This window comes from Falco cherrug, chromosome 9 (assembly GCF_023634085.1).
Source record: "Falco cherrug isolate bFalChe1 chromosome 9, bFalChe1.pri, whole genome shotgun sequence".
NCBI classification, from domain to species: Eukaryota; Metazoa; Chordata; class Aves; order Falconiformes; family Falconidae; genus Falco; species Falco cherrug.
The window spans coordinates 8,106,739-8,120,982 of NC_073705.1; the positions used below are offsets into that span (position 1 = coordinate 8,106,739).

At 38.5% G+C, this 14,244-nt stretch overlaps 1 protein-coding gene across 2 annotated transcripts in view; it reads right to left on the bottom strand.

Moving 5' to 3' along the window:
• SETX (senataxin) overlaps positions 1–14,244 on the bottom strand; it is a 32,153-nt gene that overhangs the window by 2,833 nt on the left and 15,076 nt on the right. Inside the window, exons 10-24 of one of the 2 annotated variants that reach the window (XM_027809570.2) lie at positions 13,572–13,674; positions 12,859–13,035; positions 11,926–12,155; positions 11,225–11,392; positions 10,513–10,669; positions 9,536–9,637; positions 8,966–9,078; positions 8,178–8,249; positions 6,769–6,918; positions 6,168–6,275; positions 5,093–5,280; positions 4,597–4,689; positions 3,809–3,973; positions 3,254–3,349; positions 746–833 (exon numbers count right to left, since the gene is read on the bottom strand). In XM_027809570.2, the coding sequence (XP_027665371.2) occupies positions 746–833; positions 3,254–3,349; positions 3,809–3,973; positions 4,597–4,689; positions 5,093–5,280; positions 6,168–6,275; positions 6,769–6,918; positions 8,178–8,249; positions 8,966–9,078; positions 9,536–9,637; positions 10,513–10,669; positions 11,225–11,392; positions 11,926–12,155; positions 12,859–13,035; positions 13,572–13,674 (2,010 nt within the window). Of the gene's footprint in view, positions 1–745; positions 834–3,253; positions 3,350–3,808; positions 3,974–4,596; positions 4,690–5,092; positions 5,468–6,167; positions 6,276–6,768; positions 6,919–8,177; positions 8,250–8,965; positions 9,079–9,535; positions 9,638–10,512; positions 10,670–11,224; positions 11,393–11,925; positions 12,156–12,858; positions 13,036–13,571; positions 13,675–14,244 lie in introns of those variants that run through there. The other variant, XM_027809572.2, reaches the window with a different exon arrangement.

The following is a 14,244-nucleotide window of genomic DNA, read 5'->3' on the forward strand; positions in this document are numbered from 1 at the left end:
TGAAGGCCAGAAGAATTCTCTCAGAGAGGGAAAAGGGAACATGGCTTTCATGCCCTCTAGTGGTGTAGCTCACCCCCCTACCCTTGGAAAAACAATAAAAATCAAATACTGCAAGATATTAAGTACTGCAAGAACACTCCCTACACCTCCAGTGGGCCTTTACACTCCCCCAGACATGTAGTCCTGTTTCAGAAACACCTGCCTCAAAGGGTACAAGCAAAGAGTATCCTCAGCAACCACACGACTGCACAAGGTAGTGTCAAAAAATATCTGAAGATAAGGGGAATGCTTTGGTGCGGTTTGGTTTTTTAAAATCACTTTCCTTGCTGAAGTATCCAGTGAGAACTGCAATAGCTAGAGCTGGGGGAACAGTAAGGATCAAGCAGGAAAGTATCTCTGCCATCGTCCTGTCTTACCAGTAGAGAGATTTTCACAACCCCCACACTGAATCGTAAAGGGAGTGTGTTACAATATAGTTACTAAAAATATTGTGAGAGTAATTTCTAACTTTCCTTCTTGGAAGCAAGGAAAAACTACTATCGTCTTTAAAGCCTTTATGCCAGTTACAGTCAAAGCATTCCAAGAGAACCCCTCAGAGGCCTGGATTGTACTAATTTAACACCACACTAGAAATAGGTCCCCCTTCATAGACTGGAGCAGTCTAAGGATGGATTTTACTTCCCCAACCTTGACCTGACCTAAAAGGGTGGATCACAAAAAATAATTTGATTAACACTGTACCTACCATGAGTGTTTTCAGTCTTCCAATGATGAAGAGGCTGAATCTGGCTCTGGTAATTGTAACGTTCAGACGCTGAAGACTTGCCAGAAACCTAGGTGACAAGACAAAACTAAGCTCCTAAACTACTACTTCCACAAGGTTAAAATGTTATGAGAAAGAGAGATGGGATTCCATTTCAGTGAAATGAAGATAACAGCAGTTACAAAGGCGGCAGTAGTTCATGACCCGTTCCCAGATCCCACTGCAGCAGCCCTGCCTCACACAAAGGCCTTTGCATGAATTGTTTTCTTTTTTCAGCACGCTGATTCCTTGCAGGGAATTCCAGTCCTTTCCAGCTCTTGCAGTTGATGTTTCCTTTCTTAGAGCAAATCCCCTCTTAATACCAACCACTGCTTCCTTAAATGTTCCTCAAAGTACAGAGAACATCAACCTCACTTCACCTATCAAGACTTTAAGCTTCTTTTTGACTTGGAACTGAAATAGATTAGTAATATTTGGCATGATTAATGGGAAATTTTTCTACTGAAATACTGAACACTGGTCATGAATATTTTATTTTAAAGGTGACCTGCACTGGCAGCACATGAAGGAAGACTTTTGCTTTGTCATGCTTCAAAAGTGAAAAGTATATTCTTGCAGAAGAAAAGTAGTCTATTTGCACTACAAGAACTGTTTAGTCCATTTTTGTGGGATCACAAACGAAGGTACTGAAACCTAAACAAACAAATGCTTAGTGCATACTTAAAGGTTGATTTCTGTTAGGGTTTATTTACCAAAACTCAAAAAAAAAAAAAAAAAAAAAAAGGTTTGTAAAACTAGTATCAACTATTTCTTCTCCGATGAAAAAACTCCCAAAATGCATAGATTATTCTGTACTAACAAGGTCTGCAATACTAACTCAAGTCCTGGTACCACTTAGTTTGAGCAGGTACAGCACCAATGCCTGATACTGTGGTCACGGCACAGAGACTTGCTCTTCAGCAAATTCACAACCCCTGCAGTAAAGACTGGAAAAGCCCCAGAGCCACTCTAGAAAATTTGAGCAGTGCAGGAAAAAAAGGGAGAGGGGGCAGGAAGCAGCCCAGGGGAGTAGATCCAGTAGCACAAGTATTAGTTCTCTAGGTCTCAGAGGAGGGGGCACGGGAAATCTTGAAAGACTACTAAATACTTTTAACAGCTTTTAAAACTGAAAGACAAGATTATTTTCTCATGAAAGGAAAAAGAAAATTCTGCAGAGTTTTCTCCTCCCTTTACAAGTTACTTTCAGAGTAAATTTAACACTGGGCAGGCAACCTTGGAGATCGAAATATTTTGCTCAGCTACAAGATCATAGGTAAGGGTGACGCAAACTTTCCCATCACACCTTGCCAATGCCACCTGACCCTGAATCCAAGTCATCAGTATGTACAGTTTCTAAGGTACTGCACTGCCAAAGCTTTAAAACATAAACCTTCTACATGGTAAGCCGGAAAATCTTTTTTCCGAAGGAACAGATAGAGGTTAAGTCCCCCGTCAGGCAAATGAACTGGCAGGTTCTAGCTGCCTTCAGTTTCCAAACTCAATCAACCAGATTAAGAAATCTCCAAAAAGCATCATTGTTGTTTACTATAGGATTTGGATTCTTTCTCTTCCTAAAGTATCACAGATCAGCGCAATTAAAAGCCCCTTATCTAGCAATTAGAAAATTAATATCAGAGAAAGATAAGTAGCTTAGTGAAACCTGGAACACAGACGCAAAAATTTTTGTTTATGCAAACAGACTTCCCGTAGTTTAACTCAAAAGCCAATGAACTATAAAGGCGGCATATTTCCACTAACATTTTTAAACTAAAATGATCTACAAATTACAGAAACAAAACAACTGCTGTAGCAGTCTGGGGGCAAACAGCACACCCAGTATCTAGGGTCCTTCTGTTTCAGACAGGAAAAATCCATGCAAAACTATCTAATATGGAATCCTGATTCAAGACTTCCTGCAAATCTCCTCCTACCTCAAAAGACAAGCACATTCATCTACAGATCAAAAGATCCAGCTCTTCCGCATCACATTCCTAATGACACATACAACTACTCAACAATACTTTTACCGACAGAATGCTATACTAATAGGATAGCAACAGTCACAGAAAATAATTTCATTTTCAGAGAGCAGCATTCAGAAAGTTACAATATATATCAAAAGCTACAACAAAAATAACTGCTGCAGTACTAATGTAAAGAGCCAAGTTCCCAAGACCAATCCTGCCAAACTGAAACAGCGACAGGCTAAGGCAGCCACGCAAATTCATCAGCATGCAACGCAGGACAAAATACTTGGCATTTCCAAGTCCCTTTTGTTCAGAGATCTCAAACCAGTAACAGGAATTCATGCATTAAGATACCCTTTATTTAATCTGCTGGCCGTAGTGCTTTGTTCCCTACAACTTTTTTACTGGTCTTATTAAAAATACAATGACCGTATCTAGAGGGTCATTGGAAATGGGACCTGCAAATCACTGAGGAGACACATACCCAATGGACCCTTTAGCGTTGTTTGCCCGGACACATGTCACTATGATGCAGTCTTTCTCTCGCCCCTGGAACGCATCAACTGTGTCCACTTCTGGGCTGTTGGAAGAAAGAATTAACAAGCTGTTAAATTATGCTAGTTGAATTTTTAAGCAATACACTGATGCAAATAGTCTACCCTTACTAACCATCTGTCAAAACAACCCCGGGTAAATTTCTGCTTCAGTGTATGAACCTAAAGCTAAATTTACTTCTCATCATTATTGAAAAGCTATTCAGGTCCATGTAAGCTTGGAGTTTTAGGTTTTCTTTTAAATCAGCTTTATTCAGAACAGCAATATAATTAAAGCACACATACAAGTAATAGCTAAGAAAGGGTACAAAGAGGCCATGCCTGGTTTAAGCAAAAGGCTTGCATGCCCCCTTTAAAGGCATGACTAAATACAGATTTCAGTAGCACAGAAAAAAAGTCATTATTTTAAGCCATTATTTTTAAAGGCTAAACAAAGGACTAACACGCAAAAGCCAAGTCACCTTTGAAACTCACAGTTTCTTTACCTGCCACTCTTAAACACTCTGTCCATTTGTTCTTGAATTCTCTTTTTCTGTGCACTGTAAGGGGTAATTATTCCAATGCGACGAAGTCCCAGATCCTTCCTTTTTTCTTTAATTGTTCTTATTAATTCCAACACCAGCTTCACTTCCTGAGGGTTACTAAAAGAGCTGAACAAGACAGAATGGAAACATTACAGAAATACATCTGACAGCTCTTTCAGATTCAATGCTTCAGCCCATTTTGTAGGGGGACTGCAAGTCAAAGCCCCCGTCTTGAACTTTTGCAGCCCCCTTCACACAGAGGCTCAAAGAACTTTGCAAGCAGGCCCTGAGGAGGGGTTTCAGCAGGAAAAGGCTGCACCTGACATTCCCTTAGGACTACATAGCCTTCCTTTCCTCACCGAACAGGCAAAGTGAAGGACTGAGCCTGCCACCTTCTGGCATACCCTCAGCATGCAGCTGCGGAAGGAAATTCACTGATTAAAACAAAAAAATATCAGGGAACATGGAAACTTTAGTTAGGAAGATTGTAGGCATTCACTGGCATCTGACAGATAGCCAAACCAGGATGAAAACCAGTTTCAGATTTTTTAAAAAAAACCAAAACCAAAAAAACACCAACCAAACCCAAATATTTAACACCTGCTTTCTTGTAAAATTCAATCAAATGAAGTTGAAAATGCACTTCAGGCTACTAAATGCATATTGTGAACAATCAAGAAGACAACTCTTCTGCAGGTAACTAATTCTCAGCAAATCTGAAGTTTGGCTGAGTAGAATGCAGGACTTACTCATTATCTCGCTCCTCACGACCACATCCTACATCAAAAATAAGGTAGGGCTGGAATGGCCAGTCTGGAGAACATCTGTTCTCTTCTGTTGCTCTGTAAACAACATTTTTATCACTAGGTAACCACACAGAAATTCTAGGAACCGATACTTAATTTATTTACACCATGGTTATTAAACACAAGCAACTTTCAGCTTTTTTTCCCCACAGTCCTTAATTTTCACTGCTACCTGCATATACTGAGGCCTGAAAATGAACTCTAAGCAGTAAGTATGTTTAATTTTAAGTGATCTAGGTAATTTATGTATCGCAGCCTGCACTAACAAGAAATGGAATGCAAGTTTTCTCCCATTAAGCATCTTCCCCCACCCCACAATCTCAAAACTTTTAGACTCAAAAGGATATCCTGATACGAAAAGGTTTCTTTGAAATACCGTCATGGTTTAACCCCGTCCAGCAACTAAGCTGCTCAGAAAGGAGACGAGAGAACTACTCACTTGTCAGTCTTGAGAGCCCTGCCATAAACATAATTGGATGGGAAGAGGCAGATGTCAGGGTGCATCCTGTACTGCACAGTCAGCTGCACAACTGGCAGGCTTTGCAAAACATTCTTCCGCACTTGCTCCTCGAAGTGTCTCTGCAGGCGTGCCATCAAGGACTGATCGTAGCCATAGTCCTGAGCTTTCTGCCAGCGGGAAAATGTGATGACTTCTGGGGAATTAGGTCCCAAACTAACAACAGGAATTTGCTTTTTGGACTTAAAACTGTTTGGTGTTTTCTTTTAAACTTCTAAATCACTCGCAAAATGACAACTACTTGCACTTCAATCTTCTATTTGTGTTACTCTTCCAGTAAAGATCACCTGCATAAATCTGAATTTTTGTCAGTGTAGTCATTAGCAAGACAACTTTCCTTTGTGAGTCACAACATCGTAAGATTTTAAAAACATCAACAATAATGAACAGCAAGATCTTCCAGGGGGGATTTCATTAAACAAGTACACAGCCTCCAGAAAATTTACACTTCTAGAGATGTCAGTCTGGTTTTCCTCATTTCTTTATCAGATGTTTAAAACAGTTCTCTTTACTGTTGGATAAAGAAAGCACTGCTATATGCTCATCCTTAGAACACATCTGTAGGGCAAGGAAGTCCACATACAAACAGGTAGCCTTCATTCTCCATTCCTTAAGGAATGTGATGGTGACAAGCTCATGTAATAACAGAGCCTGCCGCAACTCAACGCCCGTAACAAACCAAGTGCTGAGTTGCACTGAAGTCCGTACTGCCATAGCTAATCCTTAATGGTGCATGAAATCAGTTCCATGCTACACCAGGGAAGTTTATAAAGGTTGCACTCACACAACTGCATCAGCTTTACACGTGCATTTGAAGGCAGTATTGATACGGTCTTCACATAACAGAGACTAAACTTGCAGGGCAAAAGTTATTATCTGATAAACATCCTGAATTGACATTCAAAGTGTCTTTTTTTTTCCCTTTACGTATTTTCTACAAATACTGCTCTTATACTACATTCACTATATAGCATTAAAAAAAATAACAAACACTTACTACTGATTTTACAGTAGGAGGGAGCTGTCTGGGATCTCCAACAAGGACAAGTTTATTACAGCGATGGATCAGCGGAATCAGTGTTTCAACCTCACAGGACTGCCCTGCCTTTTGTATATGCAAACAGGACAAAAAGCAGAAGTTGTAAACAAAGGAGTGGAGGAAAGTATATTAAACTTCCTTTAAGCAAACCAGAATAACTCAAATGCTTTTTAAGTCTTCGGGGGTGGGTGGGTGAAGGTGGCAGCTTTTTCCCTTAATAAAAAACCTACAGGTAAATAAGCACAGCTCCCCAAACAGATGCATATAGAACCCAACCATCTGGAAATCTCTACAAGAGCCACACTTCCACCATGATTTTTAAGTAAAAGCCACCTGCCATTAAAGCACCAAACAACTCCGAAGAAGAAGCAATTAAAAGTTACTCTTACTTCTCATGGCTCTACGTTGCACGACAGGCTGGTTATCAGTTAAAAGGTGGGGATGGGGCAGTCGACCCACAATATATTACACCAGTAGCCAAATAATCACAAGTAGCCTAAAGCAGAGCAAGGCAGACCTTAGAGGTGGAACATTTCGTAGTTCTACATATTTTACTGACCTCATCCACAATGACACAGCTGAAAGGATCCACTCCTAGCCGTGAAAATGCAGATTCCAGCAGATTTCCTCCACTTGTGCTAAGCGTGCAGCAGATGATGTCGGCCTCCAAGATGATATCTGCCTGTACTTTCTGAGAGTGCCCCCGAACCTTCAAGTACAACAGGACACCATGTCTCCTCTTTTAGCTTTCTTAAACCACCTTAGAGCAATTTCTAATTGCCTGGATAATTCAAACTGCCAAACAGATCATGCCTAATGCATCATCCCAATCAAACTATCTCCATTATTACAAATGAAAGTCACAAGTTGACTTAGCTGAAATGTTACTTTCACTTTACAGACCGCCACCACTGAGGTGGCAAAATGGAAGTACTCCTTTATCTCTACAGCCGTGCTATCCAGACACACTGTGAGCAATGTTTACTTTGCCATCACACATGCCTCCATGACCATTAAGGGTCAGCATATATTCATTAAAGGTGAACTTTCATTCATCTCATGATTCATGCTACTTAGCCTTAATTACTGGTTTTGCTGTTAGTGCCTATTTCCACTTTCAGATCTATCACCTCATAAAAAAAAAATTCCTCCAGCTGTTACTTTACTTAGAAACATTTCACAGTATCTCAGTTCCAGCAAGACTAAGGGACATGGCAGTGGTGATAGATACATCCTAGAACATGAGGACATGCCTGTTTCTATCACTTTCTTTGCCAAATATAGAATCTCAGAATCGTTTAGTTGGAAAAAGACCTTTAAGATCACTGAATCCAACCATACACTGTGCAAATGTCAGAGTTGCCAGATGAATGTGGTTTATGGAATGTTTTTCCCAATTTCTCTCTACAAGGCCATTTTCTGAGCATATGGGTTTATACAGCTTTTAATGCAATGTTCAGCCAGTGCTGCTTCACAACTGATTCAGTCAGCACTTTGGCTGATTGATAACTCCTTTCTTGTTGCGTGTGCTCTATTAAATAACACTGAAAGGTTAGTATGTATCTTCAACCCTCATTGATTTTCTGTTAAATGAAAGTGAGTTAACTCCTTTCAGCCACGTTTCGTTGGAAAAATAAAAATTCTTCCACCATCAACCATAATTTCATATCTGTCTCCAGAACACTTCCCTATTTTGTTTAAAATTCACCCTTAACTGTCAGAAGGAATATTCCCATCCATTTGTTGTTTTTTCGGGGGTGGGGGGGTGAGTGGATGTTGGGGTTTTTTTTCAATATGCAGCCAGAGCACATCTGCATTTCACACCATAACTTACTACTATTTACCTACTACTTTATAAATACTCCCAGCCACATCAAAACCAAATCTCCACCACAATTAAAGGATATCAAGTATATAAATACATCAGCTGAGGTTCATTAAAGAGCTGCCTTAAAGATAAATTCCTACCTCCTTTAGTTGAGAAGCAAGCTGTTGTCTCTCCTTTGAAAGTCTGCCAATTTCATCATCTAATATTTGACTCTAGATGGGGGGGGAAAGATAGAGAAACCACGTATCAGAAATAATTACCACCACATATTTCCCATAAACCTTTTTTCTTCCCATACCCTAAAACATTTCCTACACACTTAAGACTTGTTCAGACTGTCTTTTAGTACCAAATGTGTCTGAAGAAGCTGGCCACTTTCTTGGAAAGCTGTCAACGTATTTAGACTTCGCAACACACAATACTACGTCTTACATTTCTCTGCAACTGGGAAAATGGTTTACCATCAGAAATCTGTAGTTTGAGCACAAATGCTAAATTTTTAGACAAACAACTGGAACACTTCCAAGTGCAACACACATCCTGATATCTCATATTCCAGGGTAACTTACTATTCCCAGTTAAATAAGAACAGAGCTTTGAAGTATACAGACAAATTAAATCATTAAGATTCATAAATATGGTTACACTAAAAACTTAACTGGTGACAGAACCAAATAAAGACTACTCAACACTAGAGCAAGAAGTGGCATAATCAACCAGTCAAAAGTCCTACTATAAATAAAAAAAAAAAAATCCTGATCTAAAGTTCTTTGTTCCCTTTCACAGTGCTAACCAACATTTCCATTAGATTAAAAAGCAGGTTAAGAGACAGTTACTGCTTAGAGATGGCATTAAAGGTAGAGTTCTTTTTGGATTCACTAATGAAAAGAAAATACAAATGGAACGACAAATACAAGTATCTTACTACCTCCCTCTTCTCACATCTGTGCATGGCACGCTGACGAGACAGCATGTCCAGCTTTTGATCCAGAGCTGCTTTTTTCTTCTGTATATCCTGATCACAGTCAAATGGCTGTCGTTCTACAATAAAACCAAGAAGAACATACAGGTAGAATAGAAAAACTGCTACAGTAACACTTGCTTTCAGTCACCCATCTTAAGTTATTAAGAACAAATGGACAAACTCATTTTCTGTTGCATTTCTTTTTTTTTTTACTAAGGTCTTATCTTGTAAAACGAAGGTAGTAAGACTTGGTTCCAAGTGTAGCTCTCAAACACTGCATAGCGACATTGCTTAAGAATTATGGCTTTAACACACATTTACTGTAACTTCTTTTTAAACAGAACAAAGAATAGTCTCACTCATTTCTTTGCTTTTGCTTAGACTTAGGCATACTTAAGCTGACACTCTCCCACTAAGACTGGGAAAAGCAATGCTTTATGAAACAATCTTCCTTCTTAAAGGACAGAGTCCCAAGCATAAAACATCAAGCTCTTGAAGAAAACAGAAGAAAAGTCTGATTTGCATGTTACTTACTCATTCTATGTTCAACTTGCTTAACCAGGCTAAATCTCCGGACTTCATTGTTGATTGCTTTTTCAGCACCAAGTCGCACTAATTTGATATCACCACAATTTCCTGTTTACAAAATCAGAGCCAAAAAATTTTTAGATTGCTCCCATCATCTCTGCACTTTGGTATGAGATAAAAAAAAATTAAAAAACATGGATATCAAACAAGGCTTTTCCTTTATTGCTTTTCAGGGTTTTGCAACAATTTATCTGTACTGATCTAAACCCAGCTACAGAAAAAAAAAATAAATAAATCAATAATTCCAAACTCTTAAAAAAAAAAAAAAAAAGAGATGTTGCCTATGTCTTAGTGGTGGCTAACAGTTAAGAATGTTATTTTGAATTAATAAAACCATCTCTTATTCCCAGGTTTCTTTCTCTAGAACTTACAGAATTCCTAAGTTAGAAAATTACTGAGTACTATCAGTAACACAGCCGGTAAGTGAACACCAAATTAATGTGTAGTTACAATGCAGATTTTTTTTCCCCCATCATAGATTAGATGGCTTGCTCAGAATTCATTTACTTCGTATTAGTCAAAAACTTGGAGGAGAAAAAAAAAAAAAGTCAGAGGTTCTAACATGTAAAAATTTTCAGTCTGTTTAGCATGGTCAGCAAAGTCTAATTTTATTCAAAATCAAGTTAATAGTCTGGTGTTCAAATTTTTAAAAAGAGTACTCCGTGAACTGAAACTAACACTAAGAGTAAAGGGGTCAGTGCCTATAAAAAGACAAAGTGCAATTTATTTCAAGAAAAACGTAACACACCTTTTAGAAAAGCACATTAAAATTAATAACAGTATGAGGATGTACCAGTCATGTTCTCTAAGAGACAAAAGCTGCTTAGAGTAGCATATAAGCATTATATGTAATCAACTGTTCCAGTTTCTCCTTCAGGCTTTGTCTATTTAACATATAAACAGAATTTTGAAATAATCCATACCCAAAGGCTCCTGTCTGTTTTGGCATTTTTCCTTAAATGCAATGATGATCTTTTTCATGAGTTCATCAACAGCAGCATTTGATGGTGCACAAACTAGAAAACGGTTTGGCTTGATCTTGGAATTTGTTTTTTTAGTTGTTTTCTCGTTCCTAGTGTTCTGTAGATTAATTAACAATAAACCAAGACAGGCTCTTTAAATTGTTTTCATTTGTGATTTAGAAGTCAGACTGTAGGCTCATCTTAATCAGCATGCAGAGTATGGGGACTACTGCACTTGAACCCCTCTTAAGCTATGTCTTACGTTGAGTAAGAAGTCAAATGTATTAATACTATTCGCATAAATTCCCTTCAACAACGATGTACATGATTAATCTACTGGATGCTAATATTAAAACCATTAAATGGGACAGACCAAACAACATTCCTCAATACATAAAAATATTAAGGTTTTTTTTTGTAACAAGTGTTTATACTACTGATTGTGCAGTTTTCTTGATTTTACTTTTTAAGTTCTGTAAAATAAGTTTTCCAAGATGCCCAAAAGGTATTAATTCCACCTTTATGCCCTGTACAGATTTAACTAAATCAGCTTAATGAATAACACCCCCAGTAATTATCAACACTACACTTCCATTTAGTTCAAGCTATCATTGACTTCCACTGGGAAACCAAACACCAGCACATGACAATCACATACATTGGATTCACTTACTTCTCTCAACACAAGAGACAGAAGTCCAACAATAGTTTTAGACTTCCCTGTTCCAGGGGGGCCGTGGATGAGGCAGATCTTGGGAAGCACTGGATGTTGCTTTACCATGGCATAAGCTGTCTCAATGGCTCTCTTTTGATCTTCATTGTATTCATTCAGATCTAATACCTGAAGGTAACAGACAAGGGAAAAATAACATATTACTTAATGTTGATCATACCTCCCATGTTCATTTTGTGTATTTTCAGAATGTCCCCCACCCCTCTAACTACAACTCAGAAACCTGAAGGGCATGGAAGGCTTTTGATTCTAGGTTTGCTCTACATGCACACCCAACCCTGATTCAAAAACTGTTAATGAAGGCTTCACTTACACGCTTTATTTCACATTACCTTTTCCATATGACGCCTGATTTCCTGAACAGACACCTCTACGGCAAGGGAAAAAAAAACCTGAAAGCTGCTTGAAGTCCACTACTAGTATCGACATCAATACAGCAGAAATACCTGAGCAGATTCAGACTCCTCTCTCCCCACCCAATCAACCAACTCTGAAAAGCACAGCACCCCAATGCTTTTGAAATCTGGCTGTTTGTGCTTGGTCATTTCAAAAACAGCACACAAAACCAGTTTTGAGAAACTCGTGGGGTCCAAATGTCCACTTTGTCACCCCTAACTATCACTTCTAGCAGCAGCACTTACAGCACTTCCTGAAGCTACAGGCAAGTCTCTGGGACAGAAGTCACTGTAACTTGGATTTAAGATGGGTTTAAGCAGGGGACTTCTGTTCAATAGTAGTAGACCTCTGAATTTTCGATGTGTGGTCACCAGGGAGCCAACCACCACACACTTCACTTGCTTATTTATGAAGAAAGACAAATTGCCTCGAGTTTGCACAGAAAGATGACAGATGGTATGCTGTTCCTTTTGTCCTATTAAAATGGAGAGGAGAAAAAAACAAACAATTCACAAGTTGTGAATTCAAAAGAATATCCAAATTGTTAACTGAAAGATATTCAAACAGGTCACTAGAAGAATTCACCAGAACCAAGTGCTGCCTTCTACTAGGGAGCCAAAAAACTAATTCTTGCAAAAAACCCCAAACACCAGCACCATCATCCCACACACAAAAAAACCCAAAACCAACCAAACCCCACACTCCAAAACAAACCAAAAACCAAAACAGTGCTCTGCAAAATAACTCGGATCACTGTTTTCATCGGGCAGCGTTAGTCTTGATGCTTGATAATCCTGGTAATCCACAACTTCAGTTCCAGAAGACAGTGGAAGTTCTAGTTAGTGAGACACTGAAGTTCATGGCCCTTCCTGCCTCACAGCAACACATTCCTAAAGATGTATGGTAAAGCACTTAATCGTCATTAGTTTCTGTTCTTACACGAAGTATTAACATCTGTATTGAAGGAAGTCCCTAGAAAAATGCATGGAAAGCAGGTCTGCAGCTTCAGTTCCTGGCTTTTTATGAAGCCTCTAGTATGGAACATACATACTACAGTGGAAAAGCAAGTCCATTTCCTCTGAGGTAAGTGATGTATTACAACTAGCAACAGCCAGCTATGAAGATGCATTTTACAGTAATAAGAACAATCCACTTTCATTTCAGCCCCATTTACTTACTAGTTAAACAGCCAGATGCACGACCAAATCGTGTCACAAGACCAACGTGATGCACCATATGGTTCTCCACTTCACTTTCTTCCCTAAAGCTGTCTTTTTCCTTTTGGACCACCAAAAAGACTAAGTCATCCTCCTTTGGATTAAGCTGCCTTGCCAAATCACTTTCTTGAAAATGAGCTAGTAAAAATACATTTAAAATTAGAAAATTAAAAGGACTATGGTTACAATACTTTCATAACTATGGTTACTATACTTTCATACCAGTACTACAATTAACATTTATTATATATACTTCAGTAATACCTATCTGTAACTTTTAAAGTTATTAAAAGCTATAGCAGAAGTCTATGAAGACTTATAACTCCATCCTGCATTCCTAAGCCTGAACAGGGCACTGCAGAGCAAGTGATAGACTATTTTTATTTACCAAAAGAAGGTGAAACAAATAAGTGAGGTGGAAAGTGTTCCAACAGCAATCAAATAACCTTTTGTACTGAAGACACAAATCCCCTGCTAAATACGTACTTCTGTTACTTGTGCTCTGTAAAATAGCAAATTCAGGATCCTTTCTGTATTTAAAGCAAATAAAAAAAAACTACCTGCAAGTGCTAGCTCATTACAAGGTATTATCTACTTGAAAAGTAGAAGAGGGTTTTATTGAAAAAAAAAAAAAAAACAAAACCAAAAAGAAAAACCACCCCAAAAACTCTTACCCGTAAATTCTGCTGTATTCAAGTCAGCATAGAAGTTCTGTAAGTAGAAGTAGTAACTCTTCTCCTCTCTTACTCTCTGGTTTTCTATCCACTCTTGTGCCAGCTACGTGTTGGAAAGTAAAAGCTGAATAAAAATACTTCCAAGGGTATAGTGCATCAAAAGAATAGCTTAGTATGACTTAAAGGGTAAACACACTAAGCAAAACCAAAAGAAAGCTGTCAAGTACAAGTCATCGAAGTCTCACCCGTTTCTTTCTTAATATATGCATACACATTACATAGAAACACACAGGGCAAGCAAAAGTGCTTCCTCCCCACACACACACCCTTTCGTGTACTTTCTTATACAGCTCTTCGGAGTAAACATGAGTTTCCCCTTTTGCATTTTCACCTTAAAATACCAGCATTAGCCTGTTACTGACTTCATTTTCTACCTTATTTCTATGGGAGAAGTGACGCAATGACTGAACGTGAAAGCATGCAGGCTTTAATTGAAGGAACTGTACTTCATCACTATTAAAGTTTTCAAAGATTTCTGTTTTAAGCTTTATACGCTATAAAGGGGAACCACTTCCTTTCTTCCTCCTTTTGCATGCTATTGTGAATTAAAGAAAAAAATTTCATTGAGGTGGTGACGGTTCTCAATCTTAAGCATAACTGTTTAGATTATTTC